This window comes from Neophocaena asiaeorientalis, unplaced genomic scaffold (genome assembly GCF_003031525.2).
Source record: "Neophocaena asiaeorientalis asiaeorientalis breed wild unplaced genomic scaffold, Neophocaena_asiaeorientalis_V1.1 scaffold46, whole genome shotgun sequence".
Taxonomy (NCBI): Eukaryota; Metazoa; Chordata; class Mammalia; order Artiodactyla; family Phocoenidae; genus Neophocaena; species Neophocaena asiaeorientalis.
This window is the reverse complement of record NW_020175393.1, coordinates 1,557,847-1,584,646: the sequence shown is the minus strand read 5'-3', so window position 1 is coordinate 1,584,646 and position 26,800 is coordinate 1,557,847. Positions and strand designations below refer to the sequence as shown.

General features: G+C 55.3%; 1 protein-coding gene across 1 annotated transcript in view; it reads right to left on the bottom strand.

Moving 5' to 3' along the window:
- ITPR3 (inositol 1,4,5-trisphosphate receptor type 3) overlaps window positions 1-9,918 on the bottom strand; it is a 66,355-nt gene extending 56,437 nt beyond the window's left edge. Inside the window, exon 1 of the mRNA XM_024766296.1 lies at window positions 9,570-9,918. Coding sequence (XP_024622064.1) covers window positions 9,570-9,658 — 89 coding nt within the window. The 5' untranslated portion in view covers window positions 9,659-9,918. The remainder of the gene's footprint in view (window positions 1-9,569) is intronic.
- Between the last annotated feature and the right edge of the window lie 16,882 nt (window positions 9,919-26,800).

The following is a 26,800-nucleotide window of genomic DNA, read 5'->3' as shown; positions in this document are numbered from 1 at the left end:
TGACGCGCCGAGGCCTCAGTGCGCTTTCCGTCCGCCCGCCCGAGCCCCGCCCCCGCCGAGAAGCGAAACTCGCCTCCCAGTGTGTGGCAGTCGCCCCAGCCGCGTCGCGGAGGGGATGCGAGCGCGGCTTCGCCCCGGCCTGCCTCCGACTGCAGGCCGCTGCCAGGACGCTGGGCCTGTGCCAGGAGCGCCCGGGGGCGGTGGGAGGCGGGCGCGAGGGGCTGGGCGCGGGACAAGCCACCAGCGCCCGCGCTTTCCTCACCCCGCGCCCGGGAGCCCGCGGAAGGCGGCTCCGAAGGACCCTCCCCACCTGGTGGCACCTACATCCCGGGCCGTAGCTCCCCCGTTCTCCCTCGTGGTGGGGGTATCTGTGTGGATTGGTGTCCGGCTTCCGATGCGCACCTGGCGCTGTAATCAGAGCCGGGTTCTCCTGGGAGAAGTTGCCGTGTCGCTTCAATGTCCCCCTCCCCTCCTGAGCGCGTCCACCTCCGCGCCCAAGATCCAGGGAAGGGCCTACTCCCGCGCCCCGCCAGCCCTCTGATCTCGCTGTCCCCCGCTCCACGCCTCTGCACACGCAGAAGCTCCCTCAGAGTCCTGCCATCTTCAAGGCCGCGCTTAGGCTCCTGCAGAGCTCCCTGCCCCGTTTCCACCACATGAGGCATCTCCCCTTAACTAAAGGCACCCCAGCCAAGATCATCTTAGAAAATCCGACGCTCCGATGTGCAGAACACTTTAATTTATAAATTACACCCGATACCTCGTTCCATTCTTACCACAGTCCAGTGTGACGTTCACTGAGTTTAAGGGACCACTGGGCCACACAGCTGGTCAGTTGATGGCACCTATACGATCTAGGTCTCCATCCGTTCAACAAAATCTTACTGCAACGGGATTATGTGCTGGGTGTGGTCCCCACCCTCTGGAAGCTCACGTCCACCATGCTGTGTGCTGTGAGGACAGGAGCCACGACCTTCACCTGTGCAATCCACCCCCCACCCCCCCAGCCCAGTGGACACTCAGGAGCCCTGAGGACAGTCTGCTGTAAGCCTTCTATCCATTGGGTGACACAAGATGAGTTTGAGCCTGCACTGTGCAGGGCTCAACAGGGCATCAGTAGAGTGGGCAAGGGGAGGGGGTAGTAGGGGTAGGGAGGGTCGGGCAGGAAGCCTGTGGGCAGGCCTGCCCTGGACCCTCTGAGCAGGAGTTGGTGGACATCTCTGCTCTAGAAGGATGTGGAGAAGGGCGCTGTCCCTGAAATGCCCCCGGGGTCTGCACCCCAAGACCTTGGTCTGAAGGAAGAGGGAAAGGCACATGCATCCAGGGGCCTGGCTGGCCCCATTCTGACCAGGGTGGACTTTGAGATCCAGGTGGGAGCCATGGAAAAGGCAGTGGGGCAGGTCAGTGCTGTCCGGAAAGATTAGATAAATAGGAGGAAGAAGGGAGCTAGAAGTGGGGCAAGTGACTATCAGAGGAGCAGCTAAGGGAGGAGGACACCAGACTAGGGAAATCCCAAAGGGTCCCCAGACTGCCCCTCCCTGATCTAGCCTGGAAAAGAGGGTGGAGGAGGAAACTGACGAGCTCAGGTCACACAACAATTAAAGAACAGCCAGTTCCAAACCCCAGATCCCCTGACTCCCAGCCCAGGGCACTGGCCACCGCCCCCACAGATCTAGGCTAGACCCACAGAAGGCCACTCCCAAGGCAGGCACTGTCAGAACACTGGGATTGGCTGGTGGGGGATTGGGGCCTTGGATTCCTCCTCCCCAAAAAACCAAAGTCACATCCACTAGGTAGGGGTGGGGAGAAATGTTGGTAGAGGAGCCCAGGTTCACTGGCTGGGATCACTGGCCCCATCGGAGAAAAGAACTTCACTTCTGCATCCCTGCAAAAACATCCATTTACTTGACCTCTACAGGTCTTTACCAAGGATCCACTTTGAGCCACCGAAGGGACCAGTATATGGAATTTAAAACAAGCATGGCTCATCCCTTCAGAGAGCTCAAGTCTAGGAAGGACAGTAAGCCACACACTCAGGGAACCCCTAAGAGCCTCTACAGCGAGGAAGAGAGGCAGCAAAAGTGACTAAACTTGGCCCGACAGAAAGAAGGGCCCCTGGCCAGGGCGCAAGCCTTCGGGGCTCTGCCTCTGCCGCAGGCCTGGGTTGCTGGCTCTCAGGACTTGGTGGGCTCTGGCGAGTCCTGGGGTCTCTGTTAGACCAAGGAGAAGAGGGATGGGGAGCAGGAGACACAAGAGAGAACTAAGAAAAGGCCGAGAAGAGGGGCAACCCTGGGCCACCCAGCCCACCCTTCCCTCACAGGTCAGCCTTGCCCTGCCCAGGCCTCTCTCCTGCTCTCCATGCGGGGACTGGGCTCTCAGCCCCGCAAACCTGATTGAGGCTGGAGGAGCCTTAGCAGGGCAGCCGTGAAGCCCAGGCCACCCTCCTCCACATCCCTGCTCGTCTCTCTGGGAAATAGAGCAGCAAAGCAGCCCTGATGACTCCAGAAAGTGAGACAAGTCTACAACCTCCCGCTTACCGGGGGAGGTAGAAAGAGGTGGGGGCCGGGCGTTGCTTTAGATTAAAGGCGACTTAAGAGACATAAGAATCAAATTAACACGTGGACCTTGAGTAGATCCTAATTTAAAGAAACTAGTGGTCAAGGCTAGACTGAGAACAATTGAGTGTATTGGACTATGGATTGGGCATCAGACGCTATTAGGAAATTACTAATTGGTATGATAACAGCACTGTGGTTACACAGGAACATAGCCTATTTCCTGTAAAATGAAGGATGCAGAGGTGAAAAAAATGCAATGCATGTAATCTACCATAAAATACTTCAGCAAAGAAGAAACAGCAAATATGGCAAAATGTAAACAACGATTAAGTCTAGGTGGTGGATATATGGGTGTTCTCAATGGTTCTATTTTTTTTTTTTTTTTTGGCCGTACCACGTGGCACGCGGGATCTTAGTTCCCTGACCAAGGATCAAATCCGTGCCCCCTGCATTGGGAACATGGAGTCTTAACCACTGGACCACCAGGGAAGTCCCTCTCTCTACTTTTATAAATTATATATACGCCTCCGGTTGGTGGTAAGGGGTCAAAGGGACAGCACAGGCCAGAGCTGTAAACACTCGGTGAAGTCCGTCTATCATCAGCTGCATCTCTGAGACACAGACTGAATTCTCCCTCGCATGACCTCCATCACCCCCATCACCCATTTCTAGACTCGGACCCTGGAGAGCCGGCTCTCCCGCAGGCTGGTAGAAGCGGGTGATGGCTGGCTGGCTGAGTGATGGGAGAGGGATCTGTGAACCAGATATGCACAGGTGTCTGCCTCAAACACCTGCAGCTGCCCCTGGGCTAAGATTTACGTTCACTGTCTCTCCTGGCTCTGCCCACTTGCCAGCGAAACAAATATGTACCTTTACACACCACAGTGATCGTTTGACTCCCCCACTCAATCCCCTGCAAGGAGTCCCTACTGTCCGCCTCCTCAGGTGGGAAGCCCTCTGCAGTGTGTCCTCCCTGCCCCCCAGATGCACTGTGCTGTCAGCACCCAGTCTCATCTCCACCCCGGTGTGAAGAGTCCGGCAGCCTCCTCTCCGGTGGCGTGGCGCGCAGGGCTCCTGCTGGCTTACGTCCCCCAGCCCCACCCCAGCAAATCGCTTAGCCCCACTAAGCCAGGGGTCCTCCCTGGAGCAGGCTGGCTACAGGCACAACTGCTGGGAACCATTGCCACTACTGGGCATGACCTGCGTGATGCACTTGGGGGAGCTCAGAGCTGACATTTAGAGGCCTGTGATGAACTTACTGGAGATTTGGGGTCTGCTCTCCTCCCCCTCTCCCAGGCCTCCTTCCCACCTCCCTCACAGCCCCCACTTCCAGGCAGGAGCCCCCCAGCTCCACATGGGGTGAAGTGTGGCGAGCAGGCCTCGGGGCGGGGGGTAGACTGCAGGAGACGTGTGCTCAGGGGTAACTCAAACCCAGACACCTGCCCCTAAACTGGCAGCAGAAAGCTCCTGTGACCCCACCCTAAAATCCAGCACAGCACTCCACCCCCAACCCAAGCCTCCACCCCACAGCCCCACTGGGCCAAGTCAGGAAGGGGAGGGGAGGGGAGGGGACATGGGGTCAGGAACATCGGGCAGGACAGAGTGTAAGCAAGTGGCTACAGCAGGATTCTTTAAGGCCCAGGAGCTGCATGCAGCCTGGGTCCCTGGAGTCCCTCGGTGGGACCTTGGGGCTGATCCTGTCCTCAGGCAACCCACACACCACCCCTCTCTCTACTTCACCCCCTCCCCACTGCAGCCGCCACGACCAACCTGGCCCAACCTCGAGGGCAGAGGCTGGTATTACTCCCCACATCCCTAGCACAACACTCTCAAACTCGTGATGTGAAGTGGGCTAGATCCCCCAGGGCACAGGGTCCCCGTTTCCACCTCCTCCGCCACCAGAGAAATGTGCAGAGTTAGAAAGAGCCAGCAGGGTAAAAGATGTGCCTTGGAAATTCCCTTGTGGTCCAGGGGTAAGGACTCTGCGCTCTCACTGCTGAGGGCCCAGATTCAATCCGTGGTCAGGGAACGATCCCAAAAGCCACGCAGCCACGCGGCGCGGCAGGAAAAATTAAATAAAGATGTGCCTTCCCTTTGATCTCAGAATTCCACTTCTGGGAATCTATCCTGAGAGGATAACTGGACAAGTGTTCGGGCATGTATGGACTAGGATGTTCAGGGCAGATTGTTTGGAACAGCAAAAAATTTAGAGACCAGCTAAATGCCCAATACTAGGGTTGCTTAAATAAATGAAGGTACATCATACCAGGGGATGCTCTGTGGCCACAACAGTCGTAGGCTGGCACGCATGGGAAAACACAGGTTAATGTATTCCCCCCAGAAAGACAGGATACAAAGCCAGATGTGCAATGTGATACTGTTTTGTAAATCTTTATTTGTGTGCATAAAAGGCTAGAAAGCCCATATAGAGGCTGTCAATATAATCACAGTGGTATTACAGATCATTTTTTATTTTAGTTTTTCAAGTTTTCTCCATGGAGCATATATTATTTTTTAATCAGGAAAAAAATATGTATGGGAATTTCCTGGTGGTCCAGTGCTTAGGACTCGGAGCTTTCAATACCGGGGCCTGGGTTCAATCCCTGGTCAGGGAACTAAGATCCCAAAAGCCACAGGGCGCGGCGAAAAAAAATTTTTCATTTAAAAAAGAAAGAAAGAAAAAAATATACATTTTCCTAAAAAACATGAGTTGTATGGATTGACCTAGTGGAGGCTGAGACCCTGCCTTGCGGCACAGGACAGGGCTAAGTCCAACATCTCATTCCAGTGAAATCACAATTAAGTGAAAGCCAAGGGCAGGTCTGAAATCTGCCAGTGGAATGTCGTCTGCACGGGAGGGGCAGCGCCCCCTCCTGAAATCACATGAGTCTCAGGGACTTAAGGCACAAAGGGCCCTTAAAGACCATCCCTTCCAGCTCTCCGCTGTACAGACTAGAACAGGCTGGACTCTGTCTTGGTTATCACTGATTCCCCAGTGACTAGAACAGTGCCTGGCACATAGTAGGTGCTCATTAGATGTTTGTTGAATGACTTAATGAAGTCTGATGAAGGCTAAGAGATGGGCTCTCTGGACCAAGGGGCAGGCAGACCCAATAGCTAGGCTTCCTCACAGCCTGTCAGCCTGAGAGGGCCCTGAGAAGGGACCCCCCCCACCCCAGGTACACATTAGAAGCACTGCGGAGCTTTAAAAATCCAAACCTCAGATGCCCACCCCTAGAAATGTTACTACAGTTGGTCTGACATGGGACATGGGAGCTGGAATTTTTTTTTAAAGACCCACAGGGAGATGCTCGGGTGCAAACAGAGCACCTCAGAGGACAACCAGGCTGATAGAAACAGACTCTGAGAGGGCGGACCTTGCCAAAATCACCCATGCAGTTAGTGACAAAGCAGGTACTGACCCTGGGGACCTGGGACTTCCTCCACATTTACCTCCACATTTTCTGGGTCCAGACCTTCAATTACCACCCTCCTGGGGAAGCAGATCAGGCTGGAAGGTAGACACGGAATCCCAAGGTCACTTCTGACCCTACTCCCTGAGATCACCCAGCCCTGGGTGACACAGGTCCAGAGGCCCTGAGAGCCCCCAAATGGTGCTCCAAGGCCCAGCCATGTGCAGGCGGAGGCAATCTGACAAATCTTGGGAGCTCGACTGCAAGACCCAGTTCACCTGCACTCCCCAGCTTATCCCAGTGGTCTGGGGGCCACCCCTCTGGGCACTCAAAAGAGACCTTCTAGGAACTGGACGTGAGATCCTGAGGGCCCTACCCTGCACGCAGGGCCGGTTTCCCACAGTCACTGGCCGGGAGCCATAGTAAATCCTTCACCTGAAGTGGCCCTAACCCACTGCTGCAGCCCTGGCCTCTGCTGCCTCCCACCCGGAGTGAGGGATAAGGCAGTGTCCCCGGCCATGCTCTCCTCCCAAGAACAGGCGTGGGCCTGCTTTCCCGTCCCCGCTGAGGTCTCAACCTGCTCCAGGATCCACTCCCCAGACCCCTCCCATCCTCCCAACCCAGAGTTAATGTACAATCTCCACTGGGAGCTGTAATTACGCAGGCAGCTCTAATTGGCCTCCTCCACTTGGCTCTGCAGAGCCTGGCTGGAATCTGAAGCTGCCCCAGACTCCCTCCTCCAACAATGCCCGCCCCCCTTTCCACTCCCCCAGCTAAGCCAGTCCCACTGTCCACCAAGGCTGCCCCTGTCCTCATCAAATTCATTTTCTCCAGCCCTTACTTGGCACCTCTTGGGCACCGAGCATTGCGATCGCCTGGGAACTCAGTCAAATCAGCCTCCAGGGTTCGCAGACATGGGCACCAACAGCCAGGATGAAGGCAAAGGGGACCAGAGCTGAGGGTGGAGGCAGAAAGGTTCTGGTGAGGCTGGAGCAGAGAGAGAATCACATAGAGCAATGCTTCGCTTTAAGGCTCCAAATCCCCTGGGGCGCAAAATGCAGCTTCTCATTCAGCAGGACGGGCAGGGCTGTGAGACTGTATTTTCTAACCAGCTTCTCAGAGATGCTGATGCTGCTGAACCAAGGACTACACTTTGAGTAGCGATGCCTTAGGGTGTTTAGAAACCATTCCTTCACTGCGTGAAGTTCTAAGAAGGCGCCCGGCACAGTGCCTGAGTGGAGGAATGGGGTGATAATCCTGGCAAAGTGCCCAGTGTTAGAGGGCTCTACAGAGAAACCTTCAACTAATTGTAAAACAACACAATTAACACCAGAGAGGAATGTGTATAAAGCAGTGCGAAGCACAGGGGAAAAGGGGTTAATTCTGCGGGGGTGGGGGAGGGAGTTGGATCTCACAAAGGAGGGCCGCTTTGTACCAGGTCTGAGAGGGTGGGTCAGATTTACTCAGGTGGAGGCTGGCTGAAGGGCAGGGGCAACTGGAACAAAGGTAAAGAGACCGAGACAAGACCACAAGAGCACACCAGACCGCAAGAGCGTGGGGAAGGTTCCAGGAATCCCAATCCAGGTGGTGCACCTGGAGTGTCAGGGTCGTGAAGGGGGTGGTGAAAAAAAAAAAAAAATAGAAAGTTAAGCTGGGGCCAGCACATGCCAGTGCTAGAAGGCCAGGCTGGGAGGGTGGGAGTGCCGGGAGGGTGGGCGTGCGTGTATCTGCGGAAGTTGGGAGCTCCTGGAGATGTTTGCACTGGGAACCGGCCCCTGGAGTAGAATGGCTCTGGGCGGTCACCAGGCCCTGCCTCAGAATCAAACTGGACTGGAGGAAGCAGCTTCCTGGGGCAGGAAGGGCCAGGGCGGGAGGGAGCTGTGCTAGGAAGCAATAGAGGGAATCCCTAGTGAGGGGATGAGGCCTGTGTGGACGGCCTTGGTTCTGTTAGATCCTCACAGGTGCTAAAAAAGCCCCCACAGGGCTACCCTGGTGGCGCAGAGGTTGAGAGTCCGCCTGCCGATGCAGGGGAAACGGGTTCGTGCCCCGGTCTAGGAAGATCCCACATGCCGCGGAGCAGCTGGGCCCGTGAGCCATGGCCGCTGAGCCTGCGCGTCCGGAGCGTGTGCTCCGCAACGGGAGAGGCCACAACAGTGAGAGGCCCGCGCATCGCAAAAAAAAAAAAAAAAAAGCCCCCACAGTGTGCTCAGCCCTGAGCCTGGCACTCAGAGCAACAGAGAAGATGGTCATTTCCCAAAAGCCCCCAGCACTGTTCAGACACCAGGCAGGGGGACACCATCTGCCCCTGCATCCCCCACGTCCCCACAGTCTCTGCTCCTTCCCTCAGCGCTATCAGATGTGTTTACTATGTGCCACGGATGCAGCTTACCCCATCCTCTGGTAAACTGAGCAAGACAAGTGAGATGTAGCCGGGAGGGAATGCAGGGCTGGGGAGTCCACATGTGAATGGGGAGAGGAATGAGAAGGCCTGGAGGGTGCTGAGATAAGGAGCGCAGGTATTCTGGAATTCCAAGTCAGCATCCATTCCCCGTTGGCTAAGCCAGACCTCCAACCCTCCCGATCTTTCCCACAGGACTAAAGCTAAACTCCCAACAAGACACCAAGGGAGCCAGGTGACTCCCACCTCCCCAGCTCAGGGCGAGCCAGCCCTGGGTTTAGAGTGCCAAGGCTGTCCTCCGAAGCCCCCAGGGAGAGGACACCTTGCAGCTGGTTGGCATCCAGATGAGGGTAGGGTCGGCAGAAGAGGGTGGGTTTACCCTAAAATAAAACGGCTGGGTGTGGTGGGGAAGATGAGACCATTTAACACAAGTACCCAGACTGAAAATGTGACAAAGGTAACAGGCCCTGCCCTGAGGCTGGAGAGGTGGAGAAATCACTCTTACGTCCCATCCCCACCGACTCACTCAACTGCTCTCTGAAGATAAAACCCATTCGCTCTAATTCTTGCCCTGCCCTATGCCAGCTTCAGGCCTGGCTCTCTCCAGGGCCTTGAATTGATTCCTTGCTTATCCAGACCCTGTGGGGTGGCAGCCAGAATTAATTAATGGTGGTAAAGTGTTCCAGAGATCCTGGGACCAGGGACCCAGAGGCGCCAGATGAGCTACTCAGGAAATTGACAGGGAGAGGCGGGGAGAAGGGGGCAGCCGGCAGGAACCTGGTACATGTCTGTTACTAGAGGACTACGGGCTGAGCCTGCCCACCCCGCCACGGCTCCGCCCCACCCCAGAGCCGGTCACGTCCAGGCCCGGATGCCTTTCCCTAACTAACGCCCCAGCCACCCACCTGCCCCCTTACAGGGACCACCTGCAGAGGAAGTCTCGGCCTCCCCGCCCCTTCTGAAGAAGGGCGAGAGCGCCAGGGTGGAGGCTTCGCGAAGGGGGACGCCTCCTGACAACTCCGGCTGGGCACCCGACTTTACCTGGGCAAACATTTCACTTCCTTTCTCTGAAAGGAGGCGAGCCGTTTCCCCGCTCCTTAAAGCTGGGGACGTCCAGGTCCTCTGTCGGCGAGAGGCAGCAGGACGCACGCAACTAGCACCAGGGCCCACCGCGCCCCCCCGCCCCGAACTCGGCTCACTCACCCCAGAGTGCTGATGAAGCCATTGACTGAGCCCTCAGCGTACAGGGAAACGATGTCCCCGATGTGGAGGAAGCTGGACATCTCGCTCATGGCTGCGGCCCTCCGGGGAGCCTGGGCGGTGGGGGCGCCCAGGGGCGCGCGGCCAGGCTAGGTGCTGAGGGCGGAGATGACGGGGAGGCCGAGCGGGGCGCGCCCCCACCTCGGAGCCTGGCGCTTGGCGCGGCCGGGGCGGGCTAGCAGCCCCCGGGGCGGAAGGCTGCGCGGCGCGGCCCGGGAGCCGGCGGTGGCGTCCGGGTGAGGAGGTGCCCGCGTCTCGGCTCACCCGCCGCCCGCCCGGCCCGGCCCGCGCGTACCTGCAGCGTAGCAGAGCAGGAAGTCTGGGGCCGCCACACACACATGTAAATCTCGCCCGGGAGGCGGAGAAGCCACACCCCGCCCCCACCCCGCACCCGGCCACGGCCCGCCCGCCGGCACCCACGTGTGCCGGCCCTCCTCCCGCGCCCCTAGCGCGTCCCGGCCCGGTCTCCCGGACGCCGAGCCGGCCTCCTGCCCCCAGCGATTCCGAGGGGTCCCGGGGCCCCAACGGGCTCCCGGGGCCCCAGCGGGCTCCCGGGACAGGTTTTCAGTTCCGGCGAGTCCCCAGCCAAACTCGCGGAACCGCCATCCCCAGGAGGCCCAGCCGTAGTTGGGGCTCTCCGCCCTCGAGGTTCCCCGAACTATCTACTCCGCGGCCCTCGGGTCGCCGAGAGCCGTGCAGCAGCCCGCGGAAGGGGGAGTCCAACGACCCCGCGGGCGCTACCTTGAGTCGCGCGCGGAGGAGGTGCCTCCGAGCGCCCAGGCCGCGGTCGCCTTGCGGCCACCGCGCCGTCTCCGCGCCCAGCTGAGAGCCGTCTCGCTCCGAGAGGCGCGCTCATTCCTTCGCAGCGCAAATCGGGATTCATTTTTCTCAACGTGAAAAGCCTTTTCATTGCACAACAGAAAGTGCTCGGGCTTGGAGGGGGGAATGAAGCAATGGGGTGGGTTTTGTTTTTTTCTCTCCGCATTCCTGTGTACAAAGAGATCCAACTTCCGAATCAGTTCAGCCGTTCCCTCTCCAGGAGTTGGCTCCAAAACTCCCGGCTTCTTCTTTCTTTTCTTTTAACGGGGGGAGGGGGGCAGGAGTGAAAACTACCTTCGCTAGTTAATTGCGCACCCGAGCGCCAACAAGCACAAGGCCAGTGCCGGCCCCCTGTCGCCGCTGAGCTCTTGCTCACGAAGTCCTCCCTTCAGACACACGTCCCCAGCTCGCCTACTTTCTGTTCCGTTCCCGGGTGCTTGGGTGTTTGCTTCCTAGTCCTTTATTTTTGCTTCTGGGATAGAGTGCTCACTGCCACCGCCATTCGATCACGTTTACTCCCTTCCGACCCCACACCCCACCCCACCCTGACTTCCTGGGAAGGGGGAGGCTTGTCCCTGGGAGAAAGGGAGGAGGGGACTGAGGACTGAAGCAGGAAGGAGAAAGACCCGGGGAGGGGTGAGGCAGCGAAGAGCAGAGAGACAGCTGCTGACACGCAGGGGGAGTGAGAGAAGAGCCCCTGGGCCTGTGGCTTTTTCACAAAGACCCCTAGAATGTGGGAGAGGAGGACACCTCCGGGATTGCTGAATTCAGTGTCTTACACTCTTTTCACCAGGATCCACAGTAGCAAATACGTTTTACATCAGACCAGTCGGCACCTTCATCTATATATAAGCAAAACAATAGTTTCACAAAACAATACTTATCCTTATGACCTGTGATTGCACTCTGATATTTTCTGTTCTGTTTGTGTTTTGGTTTGGTTTTTAATACTGATTGTGAACCACTAAATTGCTCTTTTAAATGTACCCAATGGGTTGCAAATTGCAGTTGGAAAAACCTCACCCAGGCCACTCTGCCAAAAAGAGATGAGCAAAGCCCAGCGAAGGATGAACCAGACCTCTAGGTCATACAGCCGGTTCATGGCAACTGGAGCCAGAAGCCCAGCCCTTGACCCCCCAGTTCCTGACTTCAGCCCAGTACTCTCTCCACTGCCTTACACTGCACTGGAGCCTCAGCTGTCCATCCCTGGAGCCCAGCTGGGAAGGGCCAGCAACTGGAACAGCTTCACTTGCTCCCAGAAGTCAGGCCTCCACTGCATTTCCTGCGGACAGAAGGGAAATATATGCATTTGTTCCATAAGCATTTATCAAGGGCCTAGTATGTGTTGGTTTCTGCTGGGCACCAGGCTCTGATCAAGCCACCGGCCTCAGCCCAACTGACTTTCCCCTTCCCCAGACAGTGATGTTGAAGAGAAATGTGCTGGAAACACTCCTCCAGGGGCTTCACTCTGCACACGTGCCTTCCTTGCCCTAGCCATATCCAGGGGTCCATGTCCTTCCTCTCCTAAGATTCAAACGGATGGGGACTTCCCTGGCGGCGCAGTGGTTAAGAATCCGCCTGCCAATGCCGGGGACACGGATTCAAGCCCTGGTCCGGGAAGACCCACATGCCGCGGAGCAACTAAGCCCGTTTGCCACAGCTACTGAGCCTGAGCTCTGGAGCCCGTGAGCCACAACTACTGAGCCCCCATGCCACAACTACTGAAGCCCACGCACCTAGAGTCTGTGCTCCGCAACAAGAGAAGCCACCGCAATGAGAAGCCCGCATACCACAACAAGGAGTAGCCCAGCCACCGCAAGTAGAGAAAGCCCGCGCGCAGCAAAGAAGACCCAACACAGCCAAAACTAATAATTAAAAAAAAAAAGATTCAAATGGACGGTTCCATAACTCAGCCAAGGTCTTACAGCCAGGAAGTGGAGGTCAGGCCTATCTTGCCAAAAGCACATGCCGCTGGTTCTCCCTCCACCCCCAGATCGGGAGTGCTCTGAGCCTCCGTCCCTCCACCAACCAGAAGGACTCAGAGGAGGGGAACACAACTGTCATCCAACTGAGAAACCCTGGTAGGGATGCCCCTGGCAGCCTCCTACCACACACACTGCTTCTGTGTATTCCTCGGAACCACGACATCCATGCTGTGTTCCCAGAGGAGCCACTCCTGGGCTCTAGACCCCTGGCCACCTGCCTCTGCAAAAACAATTCCACTGTAAGCGCTTTTATGTATCTGGGTTCTGAGTTAGAGTTTGTTTAAAGAAAGGTTCAGTTGGTCAAAAAAATAATAATAACATTTAAGAAACTGATGATACAGCTCCAGTGAGTTCACTGTCCTGCTCCCCTGCTTGAAAGCTTCCTGCATTTTCTCATCACTCACAGGATCAAGCCTACAGGCCTTAGTTCAACACACCAGACCCTGTCCGTCCCCGCCCCTCCCCACTCAGGCACCCTCGGCAGACACAAAGGTCACTCCTCAAGAACCGTGCTGTGAACTGTGCAGGCTTTGACTCTCATAGGCCTGGGTTAGAGGCCCAGCTCTGCCATTTTTCCAGAGGCAATTCTCTCAGCCTCCATTTCCATCTGTTAAAGGCCTCTGTTTGCTTGTCTGTTAAATGGGGGAGAATATTGTACCAACATGTGGGGGAAGTGGGATAAAGCCATCAGCACAGCATCCCCCAGTTAGGAAGAACTGAGTATGTTCAATCTCATTTCCCTAGGACCACGTCCAGTCCCACTTCTGTAGGTTCCTGGGGTTCCCTCCACCACCCCCCTCTTTGTATTCCTATGGTCAGAATAAATTCTCCTTTCCTGATGTCCTGGAGCAGCAATCTTTTAAGTCTTATTATGAAATATTTTTAGAAATACTATTAAATTTAAAATAATATATCAAAAATATAGTGAGCACCCTGTACCTTTCCTCCAACTTTGTCAAATCTTAATATTTGGCAAAGTGGTTCCAGTATATATATTTTTAAACTAAACCTTAAAAATTCAGTGAAAAAGTGAAAAAGAAGTGTTCCCCTGGTGGCGCAGTGGTTGAGAGTCCACCTGCCGATGCAGGGGACACGGGATCATGCCCCAGTCCGGGAAGATCCCACATGCCGCAGAGCGGCTGGGCCCGTGAGCCATGGCCGCTGAGCCTGCGCGTCCGGAGCCTGTGCTCCGCAACAGGAGAGACCACAACAGTGAGAGGCCCGCGTACCGCAAAAAAAAAAAAAAAAAAGTGAAAAAAAAATTCAGTTGAAGTTCCTTATGGATGCCTCCCAGCTACACTTCCCTCCAGGAAGAACCACTGTCCTGATTTATGCTTGTACCAAGTACAGATGTATCCATAAACAATGTACCCTATCACTCTTCAGGTTTTTTACCTTTTATATAAATAGTATCACCCCATGTGTATCCTTTGGTACTTGGAGCAGAGGTGTGACAGTCCACTTCCTGACCACATCACAATTTGTTTATCTATCTGGTCGGTGACCATGAAAGCCCTATCTAGGTTTTGGCTATTACAACTACGTTGCAGTGAACATTCTTGTCTCTTTGTGCAAACACATGAGTGTCTCTAGGGCAGAGTGTTTCAAACTATGGACTCAGATGTATTTGTGGGTCATGAAATCAAGTGAGTGGGTAAAGATCAGCATTTTTAAAAATTAATTAATTAATTAAGTTTTGGCTGCATTGGGTCTTTTTTTTTTTTTTTTGGCTGCGTTGGGTCTTTGTTGCTGCGCCCAGGCTTTCTCTAGTTGCGGCGAATGGGGGCTACTCTTCGTTTCGGTGCACAAGCTTTTCATTGTGGTGGCTTCTCTTGTTGCAGAGCATGGGCTCTAGGCATGTGGGCTTCAGTAGTTGTGGCGCACGGGCTCCAGAGCTCAGGCTCAGTAGTTGTGGTGCACGGGCTTAGTTGCTCCGCAGCATGTGGGATCTTCCTGACCCAGGGATCGAACCTGTGTCCCCTGCATGGGCAGGCAGATTCTTAACCACTGTGCCACCAGGGAAGCCCCAAGATCAGCATTTTTTAAAACTCATAATTGATTAGAGGGACTTCCCTGGCAGTCCAGTAGTTTTTCCCTGTGTGCAAAAAAAAAAAATTGATTAGAAAATAATGTGCATCACATGTCACCGGAGTCACCATTAGGGTGAAAGGTGTGTGTGGCACGTTCTGGATCACAGTTCATGCTTATTGAGGATACCTGTCCAAAAGTTTGAAAAACTCTACTCCAGAGTGAGAACTTAGAAAGTGGACTTGCTGGGTCACAGGAAAGGTGCATGGTCAACTTCCGAGGAATCACCAAATTATGCTCCAAAGTGGCCTTTCTAAGTCACCCTCTCACCGGCCACTAGAAGTATGCCCACTGAGCCATGCCCTCACCAACACTTGCTATTGTCAGGCTTTTTAGCCTGGAACTTCTTTGTACCCCCAGTATCAGAGAACATATCATAAGCCATCTTGAATTGTAATGATCTCTCTCCTTTTAGCCTCCCCCTCTAGACCATGAATTCCTGGATGGAGGAGGCTGTGTCCATTTCACTTTTTGTCTCCAGACCAGGCCGGACATATCATAAGTGTTCACTAAATCTGAGTGTAATTGAACTGTCAAAGGAGCAGGAAGATGGGGAAAGTATATAAATTATACCAGGGGATAAAGGGAGACTGTGGGAGCCCCAGCTAGGGGTATCGGACACCTGGGTCCCCAGGTGGGAGGTAGGAGCTTCCAGGGGTGCTCTAAGCAGTTGGAAAGGAGAACTGATGGGCCGCACCCCTCCTGAGCAGCTTGAGTAGGATACTCTTAAGCTGGGGCCAAGTTCAGGCCCAGGAAGGAGGCCACCACCATCCTCATGGCAACTGGTTCAGGTCCCAAATTCCACGACTGGGTACCCCCAGCACCCCCTCCCGGGGGGGGGCCTCTTCTAGAGGGAAAACAGATGGGATGGGACACTCTGGTCAGAAATTCCAAACTCAGTATTCCGAGGGAGCCAGTGACTGCAGGGGCCCCCGGAGGGGGAACTGAGGGGCAGGGGCTGGATCGTGGGGAAAATTCCTTTTCACCGTATCTCTTTTTTCAACTTTTGAATTTTGGACTATGTGGATGTTTAACCTATAACCAAAACTAAAGAGGTTCAAAGTCTCACTCCCCAAGCTCCAAGCGCCCGCAGGAAGACCTACAGGAAACCCACCCCTATTCTCCGTCCAACCCAGACCTGAGGGGTCAAGGGGGTTGGTGCTCAGACCCTTCCCCTGGAATCAAAGGGAACTTTGTGTGTGTGTTGGGGGCAGGGGCAATAAGACAACTGGAGGGTGTGGGGGGGCTGCCAGCTCTGAATCCTAGGCCCCCTTCATCAGCATGCTCCCCTGCTTCCCCACCACCACACCTACCTTCTGGAGACTTCTCCCCAGCTCTGCTGTGTGACTTTGCAGAGGGTACAGACCTCTCTGGGTCTCCGGTTCCTTCTTGTAACCAGAGTTCACATCACCTTCCCAGATTTCACCCTTGGTGCTGACTTTTCTTTGAGCTCTTTCTGGCCCTCCCTGTCTGGGATTGGGAGGGGCAGGAACGCCAGCCCCATGCTAGCTGTGCCATCTCATGGTTTCAGGCAGCTAACAGGGAGTTTGCTGGGCTTCCTCGGCCCCTTGCTCCTGATGTGGCCGTAGGGCCAGGAGGGGAGGGGTGGATTCAGGCCAGAAGGGCTGATTCAGTGCTGCAGCCACCCTGCCCGCTGCAGGGGTTCCCAGAGAATTCCTTCCCCGTGCCATAAGCTGCCCTGGGCAGGCACCTCAGCCCTCAGCAAGCACTCAGCCACAGCCAGGGCTGCCGGCCCTGCCAGCCTGCACTCCCACTCACACACACACACACACACACACATACACACACACACACACACACACACACACACACACACAGTCACCCTCCCAGGGAGTCTGAAAGGAGACAGAACTTGCTCTGTTGGCCTTCCCCCCACCCCACCTCCCAGTCATCAATGCCATATCTATTTATTTCAGACATTCGCTGACCACTGACCACATGCAAGGGCCTGGAGAGGAAACCAACCGGAGGAATGTAGCCAGCTAACCTGAACACGTGGTCCCGGCCTGGTGAAGAAAGAGATCAAAGAATCTGCTGCTGCCCTTCCCACTGGCCACAGAAGAAAGAGTGATTTCCTCCCACTGCTAATTTTGGCCTCTTGAGAGGGAAACCCCCTGGCTCTGGAGTCCTGAATCCAAGGGGCCCAACTCCAGGTCTTTCCTCTTCCTCTGCGCAGAGGTATCGGCTGGCAGGTAAGGTGACCCCGCCCTGGGCACCTTCACAAACAGTGAAAAGCAGAAGTCCTGGAGCAAGACCATGGAGTGCAGGCTCCAAGCGCTCTATAGAGAAGCTGCCCGCCCCCCACCCCGGGCCTCAGTGTCCTTGTGTGTAAAATAAGAATAGAGAGCTGTGTTGGTGAGATCCTGGCAGGAAACTGGCAACACATTCCCAGTGCATGATTAAAGAGAGGTTAATGAATGGATGGAATTGCAGAGGTGTGGGCGGGGCTAAGAGCCCCAGCCAGGGGCGATGCGGTGCCTGGAGCTAGGAACTGCAGAGAGCTGTTACCAGTCCAGTCCCAAAAAGGAGCCAATGGAGCAAACACCAAACCTCTCTCCCCTCCTGCCCTCCAGTCTCTTTCCAGTGCCTCCCATTGGCTCAGAGGACAAGGGAGCCTGGGTAATTCGGGCCATAGAGGTCAGCCTCCCAGGACACAGAGCAAGCACAGAAGAGTGGACAGCGTATCCGGAGGGGTGAATGGAGAATATCTAACATAAGTAACTACTTTGTAAAACATTTAGCTCGAGCAGCAAATATTCTCTATAATTGTCTTCGTTGGCATAGTCCTCAGGGTTCTCAATAAAGAGAAGTGCTTGTAGATCTAAAGCAGTGACAATCTAATAATGGAATTTTGTTTTATAGGATGACCAAGGAGGGGACATTTATGAGACAGAAGATTTTATCGAGATTTCCACAAAGCTGACCTCTGAGTCCCCTCCCCAATAGAGTAATCAGCTATTGAGGACCCACTGGGCAGAAGGAGGAAGTACAGGGGGCTGGGCTGGCCTGCACGTGCCTTCCCCACCCCCACCCCCACCCCCGTTCTAAGTCAAAGTTGAACAGTGGTGGAGGTTCCAGTGGAGGCTGTCTGATTACAGTTCCCAGTCGCCCTCTGAGGTTACCCCGCTCCTGATGCCCAGGTCAGGACCTTGGCAGGACCCCTGGAGAAGAGGGAGGCCTCTGGCAATTCTCTTTCCACACTCAGGAAGGGGACCCTGCCCCGTGAGGGGAAGCTCCACAGGCCTCTACATCCCACCTGCCAACAAGGGAGGCAGGTATGGAGGAGGGGGAACACCAGCGTGGTGATCCTGTTGAGAAAGGGCACCAGAACGAAATCCTCCCTGGGGCCAGGGCCAGGCAGGAGCAGCCTTTGTCTGGCAGAAGACGAACAGGATGATGTCAAGTCCACCTGGGCTGGGCCCTGGCCTCCAGTTGCGCCCCACGCCCACCTTGGCAGGACTGAGGCCTGCGAGCCTGGGCTGCCCGGCCACAGCTCGGAATGGCTGAGGGTTTCACCCAGCAGACAGGACCTGCTCCTACACCAGGTTTGCCAGCTTTTGTTTCTGGATCTTTCAGAAGGAAGAGATTTGTGCAGAGAGGGGTGTGCCATGCCCTTCGGAGGGGGCAGGGAGGGGTCATGGTCAAGGCACTCCACTCTAGGGGTAGAGGGAGAGAAAGGCCTGCTGTTTGCCTGGGAGCTGAACAGACACTGGGGCCCTTGTCCTGGGGCAGTGGGGGAGGCTGCTGGCCAGATGGAGAGCAGTGGGGGAGTGGGGGGAGGGATTCCAGGGCCCAGCTATCAGCCTCTTCCTCCCACACCCCCACCCAGCTCCCTGGCCTGCCGGGCAAGAACACAGGAGACTTACTGAGACCTGGTGAAGCCCAGCCCCCATTACCACCCAGACACAGAACCTCCGAAGGCAGCCCTGGTGCTGAGCAAGGTACTGCCTTCCTGAGGGCCAGATGCTGCAGAAACCCACTGAGCCTGGGCCCTTGAAGCTGGGCAGGCTTCTCTCTGGAAGGGGCTCTCCTGGTTGACTGTGAACAAACCCGGCCTCGGATCTTCAGGGCAGCGTTCTGGTGAGGAGGGCTGCATCCAGCCACCTGACAAACATTGACGGAATCTGTGCTGTGTGCGGGGCTCTTTACAGGGCAGGAGGCCAAGGGCTCCCCTGGCCCCAGCAGACCCTTGACCAACCCAGCTGAACCAACCTCAGCAACTCCCTCCTCTGGCTGGTACTGATGTTGTTCTAGGCCCTCTTTCTAAGCGTAGCCACTCCCAAGAGTGGCCCCCGGCTCATCAGCCGGCCCTCAGTACTTTCCCAGGGTTGGCTGGGGGAGCAGAGAGGAAGACCCCCCCCCCCCAAGACTAGGCGCCTGGAACAGGAACCACAAAGGGAAACAGTAGCAACCACTCACTGCCGACACCTGGTTCACACCCCTAGGTGGCGCTCTGGCTGCATTAGTGCACCTAGCCGGCCCTCAGCCCTGTCCCCATTTTATTACTGAGGAGGAAACAGAGGCTCACAGAGCTGAGGGTCTAGACAATCAAACAGCTGATGGATGAGGAAGGGAAATTCTGTTACCTAACAGGTCGGGTGACGGTTGTACGGCTACTAAGGTGTCTACATTTTGCAGATAAAGAAAGCTCAGGGAGGTGAAGGGACTTGCACAATGTCACACAGCCAATAAGTGACATGAGGTGGGACTCAAACTCAGGCCTGCCTGACCCCAGAGCCTGTGTCTTCTTAATCTTCACCATGCAGAAGGGTCACAGACAAGGAACCTGGGAGGGGAATTTGTTCACTCAGGAGTTATGCCTGACAGAGGACTGTTCCTTTGCCCTCGCAGACCCCGCCCCGAATTCCTCCTTGGTGGTGGCCGGGGGGACCCTCGCAGCTGGCACAGGGACCCCACCAAGCCCTGTGCCTCCAGCCTCCACCTCCGGCTGCCACCTAGTTCTTTCCTGACTCCACCTTCCAGTGGGGCCTGGCCCAGCTCCCTCCATCCTGAGCCAGGTGGGCCTCCTTGCCTCTGGGCACCACAGTCTGTGGTCCACGCACAGGCTGCACCTGCCCTGATTCCAGCAGATTCCAGCGCCAACTACCAGGATTCATTAGCTCCCCCTTTGTCCCGACAGACAAAATGCACAGCAGGAGGGAAAGTGGTTCGACAGCAGGGAGGATCTCCAGGTTGTTGGGGATGGAAGACTCAGGGATTGGGTGCCAGAGGAGGCGGGGTTCTTTAGAAGAGGAATATGCTAGGCTGCCTGAGTGAGAATCCAAATTCAGGGGTTCCAGACAAATTAACTTCCTATGGCTCCTCCAGCTTCCTCCCCTCGAGGCCCAAGTGCTGGGAGTGGGAGCTGGAAGGTTGCCTCCAGAACCTGTTCAGACCTGCAACCAGGACCACACCCACAGTGCACACTGGTCCCATTCAGAGGCAGTGGGAATTAGCACTTACTGAACACTTACTATGGTCCCTTTATGTCTCTATCAGCTCATGTAATCTTCAAAGAGCCCGAAGAGGGCTACGGTCATTATGGTCATTATGTCCACTTGACAGAAAAGGAAACCGAGGCCCAAGGCCTTTTCCAGGACTCTCCATCTTCCCAATGTCTGTTTGTCCTTCAAGGTTCAGCTTAAATGCCCCCCTTTGTGCCAAGGACCTCTGCCCTTTACGGGGCTGTACACACACAATGACCAAGGCTAATCGGAGCCCAGGCTCTCCAAGCCGACCTGCCACTTCCTAGTTCTTGACCGTGAACAAACGACTTCCCTAAACCTGTTTCCTTATATGTCAAATGGGGATAACGAAGCACCAACCACAGAGGATGGTGGTGAGCATTCAACGAGATAACACACATTGTGCCCTATAACCAGTCCCTGGCACAGAGGGGGCGCTTAACAGAGGCAGGTTTTCACTGCTAATTTTATTATGTACATTTTCTTATTGGCACCTCACCATCCTAACTCTGTTGATTTCACCTCTCAGGCCCGATTGTAAGTTCACTGAGGACTCATCTCAACATCTCTGTCTTGGTTTGGGTTCCCCAGGATGCAGACCCTGAGATTCGGGGACACGTACCTGAATGGAGGTGACCAAAGTGAACTCCAGTTAGAGGAGTGGAGAAGTGAGGCAGGGAAGGGACAGATGTCAGTCACGGAGGTATTGTCTACCAGCTCCCAATGTGGCGCCCAGTCCCTCTGGGGAGCTCGGGGAGCTAGGTCCGTCTCTGATGTATCCTTCTCACCCCGTCAACCTCAAACCCCACCCATGTCCCAGGCCCCAGCTTTCTGCAGCTCTGAGCCCTGGTGACGGGCTATCGTGTGCTCATCCAGCTCCGGCCTTGTTCAGCTAACAGATTGGGGCAGGAGTCCAGGCCTTGGAGACAGGGGTTCCAGGGGCTGAGAGCAGAGCCTGGTTGAGGGCCAGCATGGGCACAAAGATAGGCACCAGGGACACCCTGGTCCTGGCTAAACAGGAGGGACCGACCAGGGTGGAGGTGCCGCCCAGAGGCTCATCTGTCAAACGCTTGGCTGGTCACTGCTGTCAGCATAAGTCAAGCGCTTCCTCGGGAGAGGGTGGGGAGCCTGCCTCAGCTCCCACTTTGCATTCTCAGAGCCCAGGCCGCCATCTCTGAGGCCTTTGAGTCCAGACCAGGAGGGGTTCAGCGTGAGAGACAAGGTGGGAAGAGAACTAAGAGAAGAATTGGGAAAGGTTTGGGGACAATGTTCTGATTACTATTGGTACCTAACAAATTTTCCAAAACCTAGTCGTGTGAAACAACAGCCATTTCATTTTGCTCACAGTTTCGTGGGTCAGGAATTCGGAAGGGCCTGGCTAGGTGGTTGCTGCCGGGGGTCTGTCGTGTGATTGCTGTGGGGGTCAGACGCTGGCTGGGGCTGGAGTCATCTGAGGATGCAGCTGAGCTGTATGCGCACGATGGCTGCTCCCTGCGCAGCCGGCAGGTGGTGCTGTCATGGCGGGGGTGGGGGTGAAGCTCAGCTGGGGCTGTGGATGAGACTGACTCCATGTGGCCTCCGACTTCTTACACGGGGGCTGGTTTATCCCAGAGCAAGTGTCCTGCGTGGCCTTTTCTAATGTAGCCTCTGCAGTCATATAGCATCACTCCCATGGTACTTTACGACGGAGGCAATCATAGCCCTCCAAGATCCAAGGGGAGAATGACACAGATCCCCTCTCCCTGGGAAGAGAGCCAAAGGATGTTGGGCCCATGTTTTAAAACTAGCACAGGTGGACTTCCCTGGTGGCACAGTGGTTAAAAATCCTCCTGCCAATGCAGGGGACACCGGTTCGAGCCCTGGTCCAGGAAGATCCCACATGCCGGGGAGCAACTAAGCCCGTGCGCCACAACTACTGAGCCTGCGAGCCGCAACTACTGAGCTCGTGTGCCACAACTACTGAAGCCTGCGTGCCCTAGAGCCCATGCTCTGAAACAAGAGAAGCCACCGCAATGAGAAGCCCACGCAATGAAGAGTGGCCCCCGCGAGCCGCAACTATAGAAAGCCCATGCGCAGCAATGAAGACCCAACGCAGCCAAAGATAAATAAATAAATATATTAAAATTAATTAATTAATTAATTTTAAAGGTTGCTAAGGAAAAAAAAAAACTAGCACAGGTGACATCTCAGAACGGGTCTCTCTCCCTGTACTACCTGGGATCTCAAAGGTTACAGGCCCTGGGGGACACCAAGAGACCTCAAGCCAGCACCCATCTTATAGATTCGAAGACTTGGATCCCAAGAATGTAGAGCCTGGCCCTCAGCACCTGCCTCGGCCCCATCCTGCCCGCCTGTGACAGTGAAGGCCAGGGAGCCCTCAGGCCCTGAGGCCCAGGGTGGGTCAGCAACCTAGAGAGGTGTGGGCGGGTCAGGGGTACATGTGCCCGAGGGGTATTTGAGTGTGTGCGTGTGTGTGCAAGGACTCACGCATGCAGCTGGATGTGGGAGGGTTACGCTACCCCCTAGAAGATACTGTGCTCCGTCACCAAACTCCCCTCCCCGAGGACCCAGTTTGTGCAGGGATGGGAAAGTTGAGGCAGGACCACGGGGAGGAAAGGGCTTCAGGAGGGAGGGGCTGAGCAAGAAGGAGGCCCTGGGAGGGGCTGGGAGGGGCTGGGACTCTGGTTCTGGGTTCTCAGGTTCAGGGCTCTCAAGAAGCTGGTGATAGTCAGTCATCAGAAACCACTGACAGCTTCCTTTTGGCACCATCAACCATGGAAACACCTGCAGAGATGCGGGGAGGGGGACTTGAGGGGATCAGGGAAGTAGGATAAACCCGTCATCTCCAGCTCCTCCCCAAGCCAAGAAGTAAAATGTCCCTTCAGCACCCCACCTGTCCCCACTGTCCCCAGTGCAAGGTGCCCAAGGCAGGCCAGCGCCCCATGTCTGGCAGCCTGTCACCCAGTCTCTGCCATTCCTCATCCATCCCCACCAGGAACCCTTGTTCACAGCTGTGCTCCCAACAAGCTTGCAAGAGAGATTTGTCGAATGAATGAGAATCAGGAATGGGTGCGAGCTTGGGGTTGGTGGTGGGCAGGGGTCTGCCCGGCCCGCTGCCCTTGCTCCTCTGCTGGGCCTCTGGGCAGGGCGGCTGCTGCAGTGGCCCCATGCCCACTCCAGAGGCCCACCCAGGCCCTCAGGCACTTCCTAAGCAGCAGGATATGGCCTGCCCTGAGTGCCCCTAGAAGGAGGCAGCTTATCAGAGGGGAAAGGACACTTCGTTCAGGCCTGGTCATCTGCCCGGACTGGGGGTGGTGTGTTCAGGGCATGGCAGGTAGAGCCCGGCACTGCCTGAAGGACGATCCCAGAGAGTAGATGGGGGTGGAAGGCCTGGGGAGGACAGATGAACAAGGCTCCATGCCCCAGACTGTGCCAAGACCTTGGTCCTTCCAGAGGTCCCCTTGGGCCCTCCCTTCCCCTCCACAATTCTACATTCTCTCCATTCCCTTCCTACCTCTCTGAGTCCTGGTGGGGCTTTTCATTCACTCTGTTCATTCATTTAAGTAATGTTTAAGGTCCTAGGCCCTGGGGACACAGCAGCAAACAAAACAGGCAACAGTGCCTGGCCTCGTGAGGCTCACATTCCAGTTGAGAGACCATAAGCACATAAACAAACTAAATACATGACGTGTTAGACGATGAAAGTGCTCTTAAGAAAAATAAAGCAGGGGAGGGGCACAGGGAGAGAGCCAGTTGGAAGAGAGAGATTTTTTTGTTTTTTTTTTACATTGGGTGGTTAAGAAATATCCCCCGAGAAGGTGACAGCTGACAGCTAAGGAAAGATCTCAAGGACGTGAGGAAGGGAGTCATGTAAATTACTAGAGGCAGAGAAAAAACAGAGAGGGAAGGGCAACTGCCAAGGCTCTGAGGCAGGATTAGGCTGCGTGTGTGCAAGGAACAGCAAAGGGGCCAGTGTGGCCAGAGCACACAGAGAAAGCAGCAGGGCAGCAGGAGATGGGGTGGGAGACGAAAAGGACCGGGTGGTGAGGGGACTCATCAGCCTTTGGAAGGACTTGGCTCTTACCTGGGCGATGAGGATTCAGTGCAGAGCTTTAAACAGAGGATTTTTGTTTATTTATTTATTTATTTATTTATTTTTGCGGTACGCGGGCCTCTCACTGTTGTGGCCTCTCCCGTTGCGGAGCACAGGCTCCGGACGCGCAGGCTCAGCGGCCATGGCTCACGGGCCCAGCCGCTCCACGGCATGTGGGATCTTCCCGGACCGGGGCATGAACCCGTGTCCCCTGCATCGGCAGGCAGCCTCTCAACCACTGCGCCACCAGGGAAGCCCTGTTTTATTTTTATTTTTTAAATGTTTAGTTGTTTTTTTTAAAACTGGGTTTTTTTTTTTAAGGATTTATGTTTTAAAATAACAGTAGCTCATGTTACCTAGTGCTTAATACGTATCAGTCACTTTTCTAAACACTGGCCATGTATTAACCCATTTAATCCTCCTAATAACCTTTACTAAAGATGAGGAAACACAGGGAGGTCTCTACCCATGAGATGCTAGTAGGACCCCACCCCAAGTTGTGACAAACCAAAAGTGTCTCCAGACATTGCCAAATGTCTCCTGGCAGACATAATTGCCCCGGTTGAGAAGCACTGCCCAAGTGTCCTCCTTTTCACCCCAACTGCCACTGTCCCAGCTCAGGCTCACTTATCTCTCTCACTACAACAATTGTGACAGACTCCTAATTGGCCCCCTGCTCCCTCCACTCCCCCCTCCACTGTACATCTTATCATGCTACTCCCCCCAGCTCTATAGCCTTCTATGGCTCCCACTGCGCTGAGGATGCCAAGCCATTGAGGTTGCCAAGCCATTGAGGTTGCCAGACATGGCCCTATGTAATCTAGCCCCTACCACTCCAGCTCTGTCCCCGAGGCCCCTCCTCCCACCTACCCTCCCTTGCTCGTTCAGTCTGGCACCTTGTGCTAAGCCTGCTCTGTGCTAGCCAGCACATTGGACACTGCAGACATGGGGACAAACCCCCCCAGGGCCTGCCTTCATAATGTGTCTGTCCAGGCTAGAGAGCAGGAAAACACATAGATCCCATTAGTCCCATAGCCAGGGAGCTGTGAGGACTCCAGGAGAAGAGGAGGTGCCAGAGCTGAGCTGTACAGGATAGGCAGGGGTACGGGGGTAGCAGGGAAGACCTGGGGGGACAGCAGCTTTGAAGGCTTGGGAAGCTGTGGCTGTGATTTGGGGTCCCAGCAAAGGCACTAGAGTGCAAGTTTACAGAGGGATGGATGGCAGGGAGAGAAGGTCTTTTTTTTTTTTTTTTTTTTTTTTATATTTGCGCCAGGTCTTAGTTGTGACACGCGGGATCTTCGTTGTGGCATACAGGATCTAGTTCCCTGACCTTGGATCGAACTCGTGTTGCACTGGCAGGCGGATTATTTACAAATTTATTTATTTCTTTTTGGCTGCGTTGGGTCTTCGTTGCTGCGGACTTTCTCTAGTTGCGGAGAGCAGGATCTACTCTTCGTTGCGGTGTGCGGGCTTCTCATTGCAGTGGCTTCTCGTGGAGCATGGGCTCTAGGCGCGCGGGCTTCAGTAGTTGTGGTTCGTGGGCTCTAGAGCGCAGGCTCAGTAGCTGTGGCGCATGGGCTTAGTTGCTCTGTGGCATGTGGGATGTTCCCCGACCAGGGCTCAAACCCATGTCCCCTGCATTGGCAGGCAGATTCTTAACTACTGTGCCACCAGGCAAGTCCCTCCTCCTTCCTTCCTGATCTCACCCCGTTACTCCTCCTCCCACTCTATCCTCCAGCTACACAGGTCTCCTTCCTGTTTCTCAAACACCCCAGGCCTTCTCCTGCCTCAGGGCATTTGCACTTCAGCTCTAATGTTCTTCCCCGACATTCCCATGGTTCCTGCACTTCCTGTTGGTCCATGCTTCCACTTGACCTCCTCAGAATGGCCCTTCCCATCCCATCACTCTGAAACAGTATCCTATTAGCCAGCTTCTTCATAGTACCTGTCACTTCCTGATACATTATATGTTCGCTGTATATCCTACTAGCAATCGTAAGTGCTCAAAAAAGTGAAGGTTTTGTGTGTCTTGTTCACTGCTCTATTTCCCCAGTGTCTAGAACAGAATGTAGTAGGTGCTTAATTATTCGATCCCCGCCAAACAGCACTTCATTCAGCCCACAAGAGAAGCCTGTGATTCGCCCATTTCAAGGATGTGGAAACTGAGATTCAGAGAGGTCAGGGACCTGCCAGCAGTCACGTGAGCTTGTCAAGCTGGAGCCTCGGCTGCCACCCAGCTGAGTCTTTCCCCTCTGCTCCTCTGTGCTCCAGCTCCCTTCCCACTTGGAAAACAAGACAGTGGTTCTGCCCTTCCCTCACCCCAGGGATAGGCAAGGCTGACAACCAGTGCCTCTGAACAGGGCCCAAGGTGGCATCTTCCTCAAAGGCTATGCCCAGGACCCCACAGGGAGGGAGACCCCAGTGTCTCCCCAGGCAGGCAGGCCCGCCTTTGACCCTGCCCACACTTCCCTGGGACCACCCACCCTGCTCTCCCCCCCCCACCACCTACTGCCTTCCTTCCAGCCAGAATGGATCTGGGGGCTGATTTTCTCACCTCTCTCTCTCCAGAGATACAGTAAGAAAGAGAGAAAAGAAACAGACCCATACGTAGCTACCAACAGAGAGAGAAGGAGGAAGATGCGGGGGGTGGGGGCATGGGGGACGTGGAGAGAAACCTGGAGAGGGGCAGAGGCTTGGCAGGTT